Raw genomic sequence first — 18,002 nt, 5'->3', positions numbered from 1 at the left:
CTTTCTTTGCTATGACATTTTGTCTGTTTTGTTTATTTAGTTTTTTTAAATAATCTTTCTCATTTCCCAAGACAATATTCATTAAAGACCAAATACTACTTTTCAAACAGAAGGACAAGGCAAGACATGTTTTACCTAGAAATTAAGTGGTAATAACCTAAGAGGACTCCCAGCACTCCCACAATCATCCTTCAAGCACATCAAAATCTCCACAACATCCTTTGTACCTTTCTAAAATTGGAATATTTTTAGAGGGGGATGATCCAGATTTCTAACTTTACAAGCTCCATGGATTGTCCAGTTTAATAAATTATTGTAAGTGCAAGAATAGCTATGATTTTCTTTCTAGAAGCCTGCATGTTGCAGCTCTTATGACTCTGTAGCTTCATTAGCACAATTTTTATCAAAGTTTTAGCTATAGATGCTCTTACCTAGAGCACTGTCCTGGTTTGAGCCAGGATTAAGCCACTTTTCCTTTTACCATATTTTTTTTCCTTCAGTAAGCTTTCTTTTAACTAGTAGCAAAGTGTTCCAACTTGGACTGATAACAGTGGAATGTTTTTGTAGCTGCTGGGACTCCAAGGTCACATCTTTACTCTGCAGGCTCAGATGCTATGGGGAGATCTATGACCCCCACATAGGAGGCTGAGTTAGACAGACAGCAAAACTGGCCAGAGACATTCCATTCCATATATCTACATAAGCTCAGAGGAAGGTCAGAGATCACAGTGGCCATGTAGAGATGTGGAAAAATAACACGACGTCCTGGTGGCATGCAGCCTAGGGGTGCTCCAAAAGCCACGACCACTACAGCCATAAAAGTTATGGAAACTTTGTTTAGTTGCTGGACTAGGCTTTCATAGACTTGATCCAACCTGTAGCTCTGCTACTGGCCTGGAGGATGACCCTGAATAAAAGACTTCTCTTCCTGATGCCCGTGTCTGCTTCAGGATGACACAGGTAAGAAAGCTCATCTCTTCTATAAATACTTCCAGAGTTACAGACAAAAAACTCTATAAATACTTCCAGAGTTACAGACAAAAACAAAAGCATGAGCATTTGGTATTAAACTGTCTAGTATCAGCATTTAACAAAACTATATTTTTTAGGGAGTTAGAGCATCTTTTGAACTACCTTTATGTTTTGATGGCACTTTTAGCATGGAAATTATAACATTTCCCTCTCTGCCCCTCAAAGTTCCATATAAGAAGTATGACTTCTGTACATCATTGATACTTCCTAATATTTGGCTTTGATAATTTGTTAAGCAAGAGGTTGAGTTTAAATAAGACTCCAGTTTCAACGTAAACAAAGCTGTAAATGGCAGTAAGTCTTTATCAGTTAAAAAGCATTCTATTGAAAGACTTAATAGCAAATAAACCAAAATGAAGCAAAGTAAAAGGTAACCTAAGAGTTCCAAGAGTCGTGTAAGTCCTTGCTACATCCCGTTTAGCTGTTACGTCTGCTTCAAATGCTTGTTATTTATTTTTGTTTGTTCCCATGACTGATCCTTTGTCACAAGCCTGTTCTTACTCAGAGTTGTTTGTATTTGAACCAGGTAATAATGAAACATTCCATTTATAACAAGTCCCAATTGTTCAAGCAGAAACATTAAAAAGTGTTTCCTTTTTCCAATTCACAGATCTTACTCAGCACCTTTACAAAAAAGAAAAATATGTATTTGATTCCCAAATCTCCTCTTCTGCATTAACAAAGTAAACAAGAACACTATTGTGCCACTTTCTGATTGTGTTCTTAGAGCCTCTCACATTTTTAAAAGAAATTCCATCTGAAACATCTCTGCCCAAAATATTCAGTTTTAAGCTTACTCTTGCATTTGTTTGTGAACAAAAATATATCACTTAAGCATATTAAATAGAGGATGACAGCTACCTACTCCAATTTCAAAAGGCCAAACTTAATTGATCATATAATCGTTTGCAAGTGGTCAGCATCTCCTATAAAGAATCCAGAAAACGCATACAAAGTGCCAGCTGGTAAGGCAAAGAACTGAAAAATATAAACTTGCATCTGGAATTGATCTTGGTAAGAATTTCATAAGCAGACAAACCATACATGCAGCAGTGCAAAAAAAAAAGTGAGTGTGAGACCTTTTCCGTATTAGGAAGGGGGTATGCTGACCACCAAGCTATGGATTGAGCCTTTTGTTTTCACACAGCAAGCACAAGTTCTGTCCTGAATTTGAGGTAAATCACTGGAAAGTTTTAAAACCCATTCTCACCTCAGAATACATGGAAACATTTATTTTAAAAAGTGATTAAATAGAAAATTGTAACTTGTTGCATTCTCAATGTGTATTTGAGTCTAGATACACTACCTTGAGGGCTGAAGGTATAGAGAAGTTAAATTATTACCCATTTTAACACTGAGTAAATAACATTAAAACAAATAAAACCAGTATTGTTAGTGTGATATTATTTAACGATTGCCACTAAAGCACATAAGAATTCTGAGAACATCCAGTAAGTCTTAAAGAATCCTAAAGAATTATGATTCTCTTGTTTCTCTGGCTAAAGATCAAAATATTTAACCACTTTCCAGAGGCTTTACTTTGTTCATGACCTGTGCCTGTGGTTCATTCTGGCTGGTTTGCTGATCACTTTTTTGGAGGTAAGGACCACTGGACATGAGTATGATTCCACCAGAGTCTGGATTTTATACTATGCTGTTACCAGTTTTACTGGTTTTGCTTGCATTCCTGTCAATGTTAATATCTGTATTTCTAGTTAACAAATGTTTCCCTCACCTTTATCTAAAGGAATTTCCTATATTGAGTAGTATAATATTGGAGTGTTGTAGTTGCTCTGAACTAATTCAGTAAGGACTTAATTTAATTAAAGCTACTTGCACAAGGCACTATTAAACTTCCCTTTACAAAAAACATTTTTGTGCAAATACAGAGAACGGGAATAAATTTTACTTTCATAAGCAACTGCTTGCTATACCATCAATTTGGTTCATAATCTGTTTGATTGCAATTTTACCTACCTGAACAAATTTGATGGCTTCTGATTTTAAATACCTATAATGTATTTGCTACAGACTACTATAGAGGACTTACAGCATGAAAAGCAAAGTCAGTAGAATTTTTATCCAGGGCATCATTCAGTGATGTCTCTTTTAATCACATTTTCTAAACAGGTCTGTGAGTCTAATTTACAACACCGTCACCATATGAAATGAGTATTTCTTAACAATAAATAAAATCTTTTAAAAATTCTTTTTTTTTTTTTTTAAACAGACTGCTTCTTTAATACCACCACGAGAACACTGCGATAGTACAGACACTAAAGAAGTCATAATATTTTAAGAGCACTGTTTTCAGACACAAGATGCAAAATACCATCTTTTGAGACGTTCTTCCACTTCAAATCAAACAGGAAGCAATGGCATACATACAAGCTAAACCAAACGTCTCTTTAGTGAGAGAAAAAGAGATTATCAGTTCAATTTTAATAATATAATTGCTAAAAACTGTAATTGCACCATTATAATTGAACAGCTCTCCCCTACTCTTCAAAGAGTGGGCTGGAACAAAACCAATATGCAGGTATGGAAGATGTTGCTGAGCTGCTCCAGTTCCAGCTCTGAAGTGGTCACATCCAGTCAAACAGTATCTATCTCCACATCTAGCAGTTTACACTTTGAATGAAATCAACTTTCAACAAGATGAGTGCATGAAGACAACCATTAGTGTCTCAGCCATGGAGTAAGTACTGATCTTGGTGCTATAGCTTGCGAAGGTCATCTACTCACACACTACCAAGTTCATTACGTTTATGATCAGATGAATGACTACAGGAGGAAAAATCTTCCTGTTGGTTCTAACTTGTGCAACGCAGACTGGAAGTAACAGGCCATGGTTTTCACTTCAGTGACTTTGAAAGCTTTGAATTTATATTTTATTTTGTTATAACAAAGTTCATGACAGGAAGAGTGTGAACCACACTAGAGAAAGATCATAGGCTCTTCAAACAGATAAAACACTGCAGTGTGGAAGAGCTGACTACTCTATACACCAAAGCTTTCTGGAAATTTTATTTTGCTTTGTTTTTTTTCTGATATGCAAGGAAAAGATCACTATTTAATGACATCTTCCACAGGATAGTATAATTTGAACACATTAAAACAAATCAAGACTCATCAATAAACAACAACGTGAAGAATTCTAAGAATTAAATCAGATATATTAGCATTTATTTCAAGACAGGCTTAAGAAAGAATTACTAGCACTCAGAAGCCTATAAGCCACATAAGAAATATACAATACAAAGGTTTTTACCCCTTAACACATTATATTGAATTACCTTAACAGAAGTTCTTTGGGTAGTTTTTTGTTAATAAGGGCTTCATCATTATTTGAGAAAACCTGGAAACAGAAAGAAAAAACGTAAATTAAAAAAACAAGAAAAACAGCTTTTAGAGAGTCTTTTCACCATATACTTAGGTGCTTAATTCTTTTAAATTACTGCTAATATCAAATTTTCAGCTTGTTTGTTGGTAATACAATATAACTATTTTAGTGAACACAACAGGGCCATATGCACACATACATCTGCTCTTTCCTAGAGTTATGATTTAACTGCACAAAAATTGTGGAGTCATTTAATAATCATTAAACAAGCAATCAGAAGCCACACTTACACCCCATAAAGAAGTAGCGTAGGCAGTAGTAAAACTTACAACAATAGCACAACATAAACATGCATAATTTGCAGAGTCCTAAAACTGTCCCATCAGCAAAAAACCCAAACAACTGGACACTTTTCAGTCATTCATGTCCCTTTCTTCACTGTCTACAGTGTACATTCTTTGACCCAGGTTATGTGAAGTTGGATACACTAAAATAATCTAATGATCTAAAGAATTTACTGCCACAGATATGACAGTGGTACAAGAGCACCTGCTATACAAGCAAAAGAAGCACCTTAAGAAATGCTACAAGAGAAACAGAAAATGCCTCTCCCCCAGAACTTCATAGTACGAACGTGCCTAAGAAAAAGAGAGTGGACAGACTGAAAGAAAATGCCCAAGAGAAAAAGAAGGCAAGACTAAAATTTTTTAGGAAAAATTTTCTGCAAGAGGAGAAAAGGATCATTCAACAGTTAAATAGAAATACTACACAAAAGAGATATTGCCCAGACTTACAACTTCTTGTAAATATTTAGGTTTGAGAAATTTTGCCAGAGGAACACAGCAACAAACAAACAGAAGGTGAATGAGAATTTAAGGAACCATGGCATAGACTGAAGGAAGTCAAAGTCACAAGCAATGATTTCCCCTGTAAAGAGAAGACCTTTATGGAATCCATTTGCTGTCTACATTAGCAGAGACAAAAGGTAGAATGAGACATCCAGAATAGCTGAGATTGTTCTGAATGCTAAAAGGTAAATTTGAAAACCACACAAAACAGATACATGAAAATCCTTCCCTTGCCCTTCACTAAGAATATGCTGTTCCCAACTCAAGCATCAAGGTATTTTTTACCTCTTGTCCATCCTATTATCAACATATATCACATACTTGGTAACTATTTGCTTAGCTTCTTGGTTTACAGAAAATGTTTAATAAGAAGTGGTTCCAGAAAATGGTACATCAAGCAAAGAATGAAAAAAGCTGACTATAAGCTTGGCTCTGTCTTCACAAATAAGGGAGACAGGAGAAAGTACATATCTGGGAATTCTGAAAATATCTCCCTAAAGAAAACTAATTTTCTTCTGGCTGCCATCAAGAACCCTTGCTCTCTTTCATTACATCCTAGCTGATTTCAGGACTAGCTGCATACTACCGTTTCTCAATTTTGACACAACAGCAAAAGCCACTTTTTGCTCCCAGCACCTTTTCACAGTGTTATCCATACATCTAAAAACCAATAACATTCCCAACTTTCAATAGGACAAACACGTTTAATCAAGCTTCCTTTTCCTGCAACTGGAGCAGCACAGTTATCCACAGACTGGTAACTGTATACATCCAAAGCATAAAAAACCTATGCATATATATGAATAGGACAATTCTAGACCTTTCAGAAAAGAGACATTCTTGGCTTTAAGCAGTTCTATAGTGCTCACAACAGGTTCAGGTTTGCTCTAGTTTTGCTCTACAGGCAACACCTGTTGCTGTCATTATTTTCAGTCTATGCTGAAATACACTATGTACATCAACAGTGGTTTTAGAACCGACTGACTGCTTCTGAGCTGGGTGATTCATGGATTTGTGAATTATCAGCATGTATGCCATTTTAATATTATGTTACTCAGTTTGCAGCTGGTAGCCTGAAAACAACGGTATATATTGGGATAATCTTTTAGAAGAACAGTCAAAACATAGGCCTAAACTTGTGTTTATTGGAACATTCATTCAGAAAAAGGAGATACATGCCACCCTCATAGAATTTAAGAGCAGTAAAGAATGAGAGAAATATTATTGCGCATTAAAAAATGAGTTACAAAAAAGGAAGTTACCTTTTTGTGAGCACACGAGGTCTGTGGTAAAACAGACAAGTGAACTTGGATTTAATTAATTCTCATCCAGATTATGAACACTTGGTATCATAGACCACTAAAAATCCTCTTTCAACTTGATTATCCTATAGTTGCAGACAATTCCTCAAAGTGTAATAATCTAGCATACACTTCCCATTTATATACGTAAGTATATATTTTTAAATAAAACTACTTTGCAGACTTCAAGTTTACACATAACATCACTTTGCCAGTACAGAAGATATTATTATCCGTTTTTCCTTTTCACCACAGATTCCTAGATGTACAGTAACATGGATATATATACTCACTGTGTGAAGATGAAACAGCATTTAAGTCACCAGGCTATCAGCAAATTACTGTTTCATACAAACAGCTACAAAGTGCACTGAACACTTTTGAGTATTTTCAATTATCCATCAACTCCTGCACTGAAAAGCCAAATCGCCACAAATCATAGACCAGACTTTTTGGGAATAGTATTTTTCTACTGAGGCCAAGCTGAAAATCTAAACCAACAAACTGGCAACTCTTACGGGAAAAAGGTTTATAATTTCTATACGTTTATGTGAGATATCTTTAGACTTTAAAGTCAAAGTTGGACAAACTTCTTTGAACACATGACAGCAGATATGACCAATATGGCTGCATGCAGGATTCCTAGTTAAATAAGAAAAAAAAATGCAGCTTTTACTACTGAATATGAGAAGTGTGTGGCTTGCCCAGACACACTAGGTACCATGCCTGCTACACAAGTCACAGATGAGGCCACAAACAGATTTGAAGCTGTTTTTTTCCTCAAACAGCAATCTTTGTGTGTTCCTGTATGGATTAGCTATAGATATCAAAAAGTAGTATCCTTAATCTGTAAGACTATTTAGAAAAAAGAAAGCATCTTTTTAAAGTATTCTTTTACTTAGAAAAAAGTATATTGACCTCTAGAGTAAAATGGCATTTACATCTCCAAAGAATAGGGGGACTTCTTTAAAGGGTCTTCAGTACTAGTCTTCCCCCAAAAGAAGAACATTTGCAACATGATTTTGAATGTGTACAAGCAGAGAGAAAAGATAAAAGGTGCAAAAAAGACAATATATTTATTCTTCGAACATTTCCTGGCAACATAAAACTTCCATAAACTCTGAGTATGTTTATGTATGATCTCTCTGAAGTAAACAGTGCCACCTTTTTTATTTTTTTACTTGATTTTTATCACATAACTTCTAATTTTCTGTTTCTATTTATAGAAAAAACACCAAAGGAACTGTTCAATTGCTGTAAAAAAGATTCTGAATTTTTCTTCAGTTACAGATAGTGCTTACAATGCCATGCCCTCATAATACCTGTAAACAGTAATACAAAATAACAATTAAGAACACCATGGATGTTGAAAGAACATTTCTTCTTCCTGTTTTTTTTTTGCATTTTGAAGCAATTTTGATGGTGTTAATGACAGGGTATTTCAAACTCAAGAAAAGCGTGTTTTTAACTGCATAAAAACCCAAAATACAACAGACAAATCTGTGCACGAGGAAAAAGGATAGGTGAGATTCAACATACATAATAATATGTAATCTAAAACGAGCTTGAAATTGCTGTAAGCAAAAAATACAGAAAATCTTTACATTCTTAAAGAAACTCTGAGAACGAACAAAAAAATCCCACAAGTGAAAAAAACACTAACTGCTTAATACTTTAATCCTAAACCACTTCTTACATTCCTTAACTGACTTCTCTTGATGCTATCTTCACTATATTTTTGAAAGACTAGCTATAATGAACTAAAAAGTATTTCCTTTAAAAATGACCTGATGCTTGCTTAAACTAAATTTCTTCAGCAGCCAGAACTTACTTTTTTTTTAAATCACTGTACTGTATAAAGTATCCATTGCGTAAATCTGTCAAACCCAAAATGAATTATCTCCCTGTTTCACTTCTCCTTCCATATTATTAAACATACTAATCGTCACTAGTCCTAGAATACAACTTCTTGGTAGACCATGGTTGTTAGCTTGCCACAACTGGTCTAACAGTTAGTGATAAAGCTCTCCTGTTTTCACCAGAACTACTGAATTGAAAAAATCTTTTCTGATGGAGTTGTGCATTTGTAGTTTTGTACCCAGCCTGGCAAAGAACTGTAATGTGCTCAAAAAGGATGGTTTTCCTCCACAAAGAAACAAAGGAATATTCATCTTGGTTTTATCATGCTTATCTAAAACATTTAGAAATTCCCTTAGACTAGTATTTCAGGATTAAAATGAGGTTATATTCCTAATTTTGTTGATAGGTATTTTTAATGATGCAATTTCAGTTGTCATTCAGTCCTCTATTGAAGAGGACTATTTTCTTTACAGATTAAACAGTTTTGTTAGCAGCTCAGCCATGATGGCTCAGTTCCACCAAGATATTTATGTATCTAATTTCCACTGAAATCAGAGTAGATAAGGACTTTCAACCTGTCAACTTTTCAAATCAAAAGTTATTAAAAGCCAGACTCTCAAAAATAGCTTTGCCTAGTAGTGTGCTAAAGTGAGTAATTATGGGTAAATTTAGATTTGGGAAAGAGGGGATATGAAGTCTGAGAGATCCCTAAGAACATACAGCAAAAAGAGAAGACAGATATATACTGAAAACAAGGCTGAAATATTTATCAAGTCAGGAAAAAAACCCAACGTTGGGTCACTGTCACCAAAGGAGAGAGTAGTTTAGAATTAAATCCATACATTGCCCCTCTCCAATGGTTGAGAGAGTAAAAGTCCTAGTTAAATTGTAAATATTCCCGTATGTTAAAAGCATCAAGTCTTTCAGGTTTTTACTGGCAAGAACAGTATTTATTTAGTATTATTTCTGCAGTAATAGGCATCGTAAGAACAAGATGTTTTAAAGGCAAATCCTGACAAAATAAAGCTAAAATTTTATTGAGTTCCCCTGATGTGCAGATTGTTGCCAAACACAAAACCCACCAGCTTGCTGCATCTCTCTCCTCAGCAAAAACACCTTAATTGTTGCCTGTGCAATTTCCCCTTCACCATGCTACTGAGATTGCCTCTTACTATAGTGGCAGGAAAGTCAGCAGAGCAATTCATGAGCACATTAGATTAATGAAGGGCACCCTAAAAATCTCTGTATTTAAACACAGCAGAAAAATGGGGGAGAAAGAAGGGAAAATAACCTTTCCTTACTATACATTTTGGATAATCTCACATTACACTATAGAGTGCTCTCTAATGGTCAAAGAGCTGCTTCTAGATAGTGCTTCCTTCAGAAATGTACAATTAATGCATTAGACTTAGGCTGAAGGCAGAAGCATTTAACACCATGCAAGTAGCAAAATGTAACCGTATCTAAGCAACAAAAGGAGTGTTAGGCGAATGGATTTGCATTGCCAACAGAACTGAAGTAAGTGATATGGAAGACACAACAGCTGACAGCACAGGGTTGGTGGTAAATTAGAGCCCCTGGTAAAGCTTTCTGTAAAATCGATACAATTATGACGTATCAAAGTGAACCTTGAAAGGTGATGCAATCTTGTCTACAACAGAGACAGACTGGCAACGTCTTTTATTTCAACACACAGACACTATCTGCCCTCCAGACTCTAGTTCCTATGCTCCAGCTGCTCACCATGCTCTGTCTCAGGCTTTGACTTTGTGCACTTTAAAATCCCAGCCATCCTGGCCTGTCATGGTAACTAACCTCTTTTTTTCCTTGGACGCCCTCTACCAGAGTCCAGACCATTTGCCTCCAGTAGGCTTGTAGCTTCTTCCTCTTTGCTGCCAAATACCCATTGGATCTTTTGCACTGGTTGTTTTTCTTCCAGCACAGTGACAAACTGTCTGATCAAAAGCAACTAACACTTCATTTTAAAGCCTTTTGTTCTTACCCTGTTGGTCATCTTAAAACAGTTAAGGCTCATCTTCAGAGAACAAGATCAAATCCACCTGGGAACACCTCTCTGTCTTTCTGTAACACCTTCCACTGACTAGGGCTACCTGTAAGGGCCATATTGCTTTTAAAGTTTCCCCAGAGCAAGTGCTATACAACATATATAAACCTGCCAGGCAAAAGTATCTGGCCACACTGCCCACTCTGCTGCTTGGTTTTCTTCCAGAAAAGCCATCATTCTTGTTCAACCAGCACTGGTATTGATACCACACCATTCACATTTTACTGGAGGGCCTCAGCCTAGCTCTGCAAGGCCACATTCTCACTGGGTTACAGATCAAGCTCATTTGTGAACTTCAGAGCTGATGTCTGTAGCTGCACAACTCTATCTGGAGGCCTTTGGCTGTTCCAACTCAACTGCCTCAGTATGGACCAAGAGGTGCTTGGAGCCTTGCTTGCTGTCTCAAGCACATCAGCTCACTCTCCATGAACTAAATAGCTCACATCACCCTTTCCTCTGTATTTTTCAGAAGGGCAGTCACTTACTGCCACCAACATATTTGGAAATAACCAATCAAGCCTTTTCAAGAGTACAGCTTAATTACTGCAAGCAGCCAATGTATTAAGATCTGCCAGGTTAGCCTGGCCTGTTAGCTGCACTGACCATCCTTTGCTGCAAAACTTAACCTTATCTCCTACAAACTCACCGAACGGACAGCAATTCTCTGAACTAGCCCCCGTTATTAAGCATACTGTCACATACTGCTGTCTTACCAGCACTGTTTAAGTTGCTGTGACACAGATTTATTTAAACATTTAATTCATTGTAAATGCTAATGCAAACCAAAGATGTACAGAACAAACTCACTGTTGGATAAATTCTTCTGTATCATATCAACATTTCAGACTGACTTGGGTGTGACAGTCCTTACTTTTAACTTGTTAAAAAATATGAAGGGGCAATCCAATGGTTTGCAGAATTAGTGACTGACCTAATTACCTGTAGGCCTAAAATTCAGTTGAAACCTAGCATTTTATCAATACTCACTATCATGTAACTGATGCTTGGTAGCCTGCATGACAGAAAACATTGGGTTCAATCCAATACTTAACCAACCAAAACAGGCATTAAACCATTCATGCAAAACAGACTTGCAAGTTCTGCTTTCCTTATATTACTCTGAGATAGAAGATACATGAAGGACTAACCTTCTATTGAGGCTAAGATCCACCTAGTTTACACTTCGTCTTTTAAAGCATCTTGCTCCAACCACTACCAGAGATGGCAAAATAAACCTGAACCACATGGAAACAAACTATCCCTTACCTAATCTGTCATGACCAGAGACTGGCTCAGCTAAAAAAAAAATAATATAAAAAAATCCAGCAAACCACTGTTTAAACACTAAGAAATTTGGAAAAATCTGTCAATTGTATCCCTGTATAGTCTGTAAACATGCATAAAGAGACAGCTATAGAAACAGGTTTGACAAAATTTTATGCTCATCATCTCTTAGTCATATACTGATTGGTAAATCTTTTCCTCACTTTGTTTTAAGTAAAACAAAAGACGGAATATTTCCTTCTTCAAATATTTATCCGTTATTCCTCTTTAAAGATTATGCACTTCCAAAGAAAACCAATATACAATGAAGCATTTAGATATCATTTCTAAAAAAACCCAAAGCACTAAAACAGTCAAATCACAAATCACTTAAAGTGGAACATTGAGAAACCTGTATCATCTACAGATGAGAAATCTGTATCACTTTGCAGACTTGGAGATCAGTGGACCTGCAGCAGAAAATTAAAAGCAAATGGATGAAGCAGTTGTTGACTATAGCCCATCACAAGGGTAAATTATCCACCATACAGATCCACATTTTCTTTTTCTTGAGCAGGTAAACAACAAATCCCTCCTTAAGCATCAAGCAATGACTCAAATACAGTTTGCAAAAGCCTAAGTTCAAGACCCCTGAGAAAGGTACTTCCCTTTGACCACTCAAATAACTTTGAGGCTTTACACAGAGCAACTGAACAGATGGAAGGCAGCTTCCATCACAACATCCACAGGCACCGTGTGCTCAGATTCCAAATTTGTTACACCACAAAAATAACTGATTTGGTTTCATGCAGTCCTGCAGAATCATGCTAAATAATATACACTCTCAGACATGCAGAGCATGGTTAGCTTCTGAAAAATCAGGCTGAGAGAAAAGTTGGTCTCCATTTGTTTCAATGCAGCAACATTTGGTTAGGGATAGCCATTCAATCTCAGCCATCCATGTTTAATCCACATCACAGATTCACTGGAGCCCGTAAGAGTACACCTTTCATAGCTCCTCCTCTGAATCATCACTTCTGCATACAGCTGCTTTTACTGCCATACAGCTACATTTTATTCCCAGACACCAGGATCAGCACACAAACTTACAAACTTATGGCATGACAACAGACACCTTAAATCTTCCCAGAGTGTGCACTCAGAAATTATTCTGCCAGTCAATTTCCCCAGGAGTTTGTACCAGTCTAATTTGGACTGACACAGTCCTCTCTCCAGTCACGCAATCTCACATCCAGAAAGGCATTTCTTTTTCTCACTGTACTTAGCTCAAACTGTAAATTACAGCTTAAATCCTGATTGCAAGGTTGAAGCAGAATCCCTTCTCCTAAGTACCCATGAAACAAAAAGTTTCAGTACTAATATTTTCCCCACCAATGTAACTACTCCTCAAAAATATTTGAGACTTAAAAAAGGTACAGTTCATTACACAAATTAATCTGGAACTTCTACAACGACATTTCAAAGCAGTGCTTGATCTGCATCATAAATGTCAGAATGGAAGTTTTTCCCAGTGCCGAGCGTGAAATCTTGGTTACAATGAGCAAACCTTCTCTGCAAAACAATCTCCCCAGAGCATGAACTAGAAAAAAACCACAAAAAAATATTACAAAATCAGTGTCGCAGATGCATATGCCACATACGTAGTGTATAATTAATACAAGCTTCCAGTTATAAGATACAAAATTAGGTACTTCTTTATGATTGCAAGCAGCAATTATAACTGACTTCAAAGGAAATAGCATCATAGAAGCATTTCCAAAATATAATTTTCAAACTGTTTCAAGAAAGGTAAGAGGTTGGTTGAGATTTAGAGGAGAAACTAGACACTCGTATAATTGTTAGTATTTCCCAAAATGTATGGTTCTTGAATTTCTGCAGAAATAAAAAATATTGATAATTTTGCTTTAATATAAACCATTCTCAGAACTACAAGCACACTCAGATATTTTATCCCCTAATACTCAGATAACTAATACATCCTATCATGTCATGATATGGAAATCTATTTCCTCTGTGAAGCTCTGACCTCAGTTTCAACCTCTGAAGACAGACAAACTTGACATACTGGTAGAGTTTCACATTTATGTAGATTTGATGATGTCTTGTCTCATTATTTATTTAAATTTACAGAACATACTGGTTAACCCATTGAACAGCAATAAAGCCCAATGAAAACAGGGTTTACTATTTCCTTCTGCCTGAAGGAGAACACAAGAAAACCCTGGGATAGAAAAAAAGAACAGACAATGAAGTATGGCCAGTATTTTAAGGGTAGCAGCTTAATACCAAATTTTAAGTGCTTCATTGTGGGCTACACAGCAGCACCTTCTGATTCCAAGTAGTCATAAATGTACAAGTCCAGAAAAGGGCACATTTCCAGTTCTACTCTAGCATGACTGCAGTGGTTCCTCCAGGGCAAAGATAAAAACCTTGAGGGAATAACTTAAGAGGTTGGTTACAGTTGATCTTATCAGCTGAGGTGCCCTTGTATTTTAAACAATGCAAGTATTGTTGCATTTCCATTATTTCTCTGTACGCAACAGAAATTATTTTAGTTCATTTAAAGACTTAAATTGATACTCTAATATTGTTTATGGTTTTGGTTTGGGTTGGGTTTTTCTGAGGGGGAATGGGGACAGGGAGCCAGGTAAGGATAGGAGGAAGGTCAGTGGAGTCAGCAAAAATTACCCATCTCACAAATTCTGTGCTTCCTTTTACTTGACCAAGTAAACAACAAATCCCTCTCTTAGGTATCAGACACTCAAATGCTATTTGTAAAAGCCTAAGTTCAAAATACCTAGGAAAGGTACTTCCCTTTAACTTTTCAAGTAACTTTGAGACTCTAAACAGAAATACTGATACAAAACCTAAGGCAGCTCGCACCACAAAATCATTCACAGGAATTGTATTCAAAGTAAACTTAATCTCCATCATGAATATTTTTTTCATAAAGTCTTGTAGAATCACACTGTCTACACAGATTTTCAGACATTCACAGCACAGTATATTTTTGTAAAATTAGTCTGAGAAAAAAAGGTTGATCTTCACAAACTACTGGTAAAAAAAAAAAAATCTTCAACAAGAAGAACAATTAGTTTAAACTTTGATAGAAGTAATACAGTGATACTGAAAAATAAACACAGTTGACAAAGGAGATTCCAGAATGCTGTGAAATTTAAGTTCATCATTATACTCTTTTAATGCCTTACAAGTACTTTTTCTGTTGTAACAATTTAAGAATGCAAAACTGACTTTCACCATTTATAAGTTACTCTGTGTTTGCAATCTTTCTTCATAGAAGCTTTCAAACAATTACAATATCCCACTGCACGTTAAAAGTTCAAGTGGGAAAGCTGTTTTGCAAAAGCTCAGACAGAGGGCTGGACTCCAGCCCTACCACATTCAAATCAAGACACCCAAAATACATAGTTCACATATGACCCAAAATTGTAACCGGTTTTGCATTGTGCTAAAACATAAAGAGGAAAAAAAATAATAATGAAAGAAATCTATGGAGTATATGGATCACCTTCCTAAAAAGGTTATTAGAAAGAATGCAAGTGAATGTTGCAGCTATTGTCTAAACTAGCTCCAGGCTACTCTCTGAACTGTGAGGGAAAACACTTTGGTTTCACAATTTCATCTGGTTTTGTCCAACTTAACCTATCCCATTTATGTGTATTTCCAATTTAGTAGAAACACTACCAGAATTATTACACAACATTAGAACAATTTATATAAAATTAGTGCAGTTATTCCGATTTCTAGTTGACAAAACAGCTCAAGTACTGCTAACGTGTAGCCTTCTGCTGGCATTCAGATCAATATTGTCACAGTGCCAAGATTAGTACTACTTTTCTACACTAACCTAAAAATAGTGGCCATGCTTCAGTGAAAAATCTGATTTTTATTTTAAGCTTTCCACATCTGCTAGCCCCATGTTATCCCTAGTTTTAACCAACACAAGCAAGTATTCCAGTCTGTTGTCAAAGTAAGAATGCAGTAAGCTAACGGTCTTTCTGACTTGTAGGAACACTGATATTCCCTATACCAAAAGGCCTGGTATTAACTGGTCAAAATTAATACCTTCCTCACCCTTCTTGATTTTAAACTATACAGATATGAATAATTAAGAGGGAAAGGACACCCTAAACAAGACAAAACCTGTAACACAGAGCAATTCAAGTTTAAGCATTCATTGAAAAAAAAGCTGAAAAAATAAGATTTTTTTTTTAAAAAAAAAACCACATTATTTCATCCTTTTCTGATTGGCTGTAATATGCAATTAATGAGCTGCCCAGTGTAAGAATTTGCACAGCAGTAAAGCTTATCCAGTATAACTTCTGAGATTTTACCTGTGCAGTTACAGCAATAATTCAGCACTTCTTTGCAGATTCTACATTTGCTGAGTTTAGACTGCTAAAGATACCTAATCAGCAATGTCAAAATGGACTGTGATGAAAAACTATACCTGGAGTTTAGCAAACAGAAAGTATTTACTAACACTGTGAAACAATTTATAGAATATTTTGTTCGTTGATTTTCAGTGAACAAAATTTTCAGTTTAGCATATGAGATAAATCCATTCTATTTGATTTACTTTTAAGATACTCTATTATCAGAGAAGATACAGTAAGACACGGAATACTAATGTGAAATAGGGTATGTCATTAAGTGACACCATAATCACTTCACCAATACTACACCATCTGCAGACTCATTCACAGATGTTTACTCCTTCTTGTAACAACAGATACATCCCAAAACCTTTGCAAACCAACATGATTCTACACAGAAGCATACTGCAATCCCAAAGAGTCTATTCATATTTTTATTCCACCTTACATTTTAGTTTTCAGGATTGTTTTGCTTAGGTTCCAAATACACAAGCTAGAAAGAACAGAAGGCAAAGTGCAGGAGAAGGAGGGCAAGGAACACAAACATGCCTTCATGCAAAGGAAGAAGAGAAAGAGAAGTTACAAGATCACGACATGCTCCTTCCCTTAGTAAGGCTGAAGGCTCCCTCACCCTCCCCAGAACTTCCTACAGGAAGCCTACTATCATTACACACACATAAATATACACAGATTCTCTGCCTTTATACTCTGTGCGTTTCCCTGTGTGTGAAAGGCTAGCAACTGTGCCTTTTCCCTGTATAAAGTTATCACCGCGAAGCAATAATGCATCAGACTCTTAAGTTGCAGCAGACAACTGGGCTCATACCACTAATCTTTCCAAACATGCCTTGCCCGTCTCTACTCACTCACACACCTTGTCACTTTCCCAAACATGATGTACCTTTCCCCTGCCACGTGCTGCATACATGTACTGTATCACATCCCAACATACTGTTGTCACAGAGCAAGCCTCAACCACTCTTCCTCCTCTGCTGCACCCTCCACACACACGCTTCATGAGACACCAGAGACACCATCTGTAGATACAGATGCAAAAAACCTTATGCTTACCACATACATACCATAAATCTATGGCACTTAAAAATGCCTCTGTGCATAAACCAGCACAACTATGCATACTTACACATGTAAGCAACTGCCCCTCCATACACAGAAAATGCCACATACCTTGTATCTGCTACATACATATAAAAGTACAGATAATCCTTCCCACACGCATAGTACACATGCCTATAAAAATATCCACATATTACGCCACACCTAGTGCTCACTATATATACACACAGACACAAGCCCATACCAGACAGCACCAAGCAGACTGAACTACGTACATACAATGCCATGTCACGTCCCTGCACATAATGTCACCTATCTGCTACAGAACAAACACACACATGCGTCCAAAGACCAAATCACGGCAGGTACACGCTGATACCGTCACAGAGGTGTAATACATGACCCTCATGCCTTGCTCCGTATCTGCCACACACACACACACGTCCTAGGCCACACCCTGGCTGGCCGCACACGCACAAGCATATAGCACAACGCCGCACCCCAGCAGCCCCACCAAAACACCCCACATCTGCTTCGTGCACCGACACACGCCTTACCTTCACCTCTACATCTACACCGGGGGGCCCACACACCTCGCCGCACACGCACAAGCATATAGCACAACGCCGCACCCCAGCAGCCCCACCAAAACACCCCACATCTGCTTCGTGCACCGACACACGCCTTACCTTCACCTCTACATCTACACCGGGGGGCCCACACACCTCAACCCCCAGCTGCTTTACGCACCCATACCATTCCTCCCGTGTGACACAGGTGGACAACGCAGCCCTG

At 37.0% G+C, this 18,002-nt stretch overlaps 1 protein-coding gene across 1 annotated transcript in view; it reads right to left on the bottom strand.

The window, feature by feature from the left end:
- The window catches only part of FBXL2 (F-box and leucine-rich repeat protein 2), a 72,274-nt gene that overhangs the window by 29,436 nt on the left and 24,836 nt on the right, over positions 1–18,002 (bottom strand). The window contains exons 3-4 of the mRNA XM_010001706.1: positions 17,765–17,999; positions 4,329–4,390 (exon numbers count right to left, since the gene is read on the bottom strand). Coding sequence (XP_010000008.1) covers positions 4,329–4,390; positions 17,765–17,999 — 297 coding nt within the window. The remainder of the gene's footprint in view (positions 1–4,328; positions 4,391–17,764; positions 18,000–18,002) is intronic.

This window comes from Chaetura pelagica, unplaced genomic scaffold, assembly GCF_000747805.2.
Source record: "Chaetura pelagica isolate M959 unplaced genomic scaffold, ChaPel_1.0 scaffold657, whole genome shotgun sequence".
In the NCBI taxonomy this organism is placed as follows: Eukaryota; Metazoa; Chordata; class Aves; order Apodiformes; family Apodidae; genus Chaetura; species Chaetura pelagica.
This window is presented reverse-complemented; position numbering and strand designations above follow the sequence as displayed.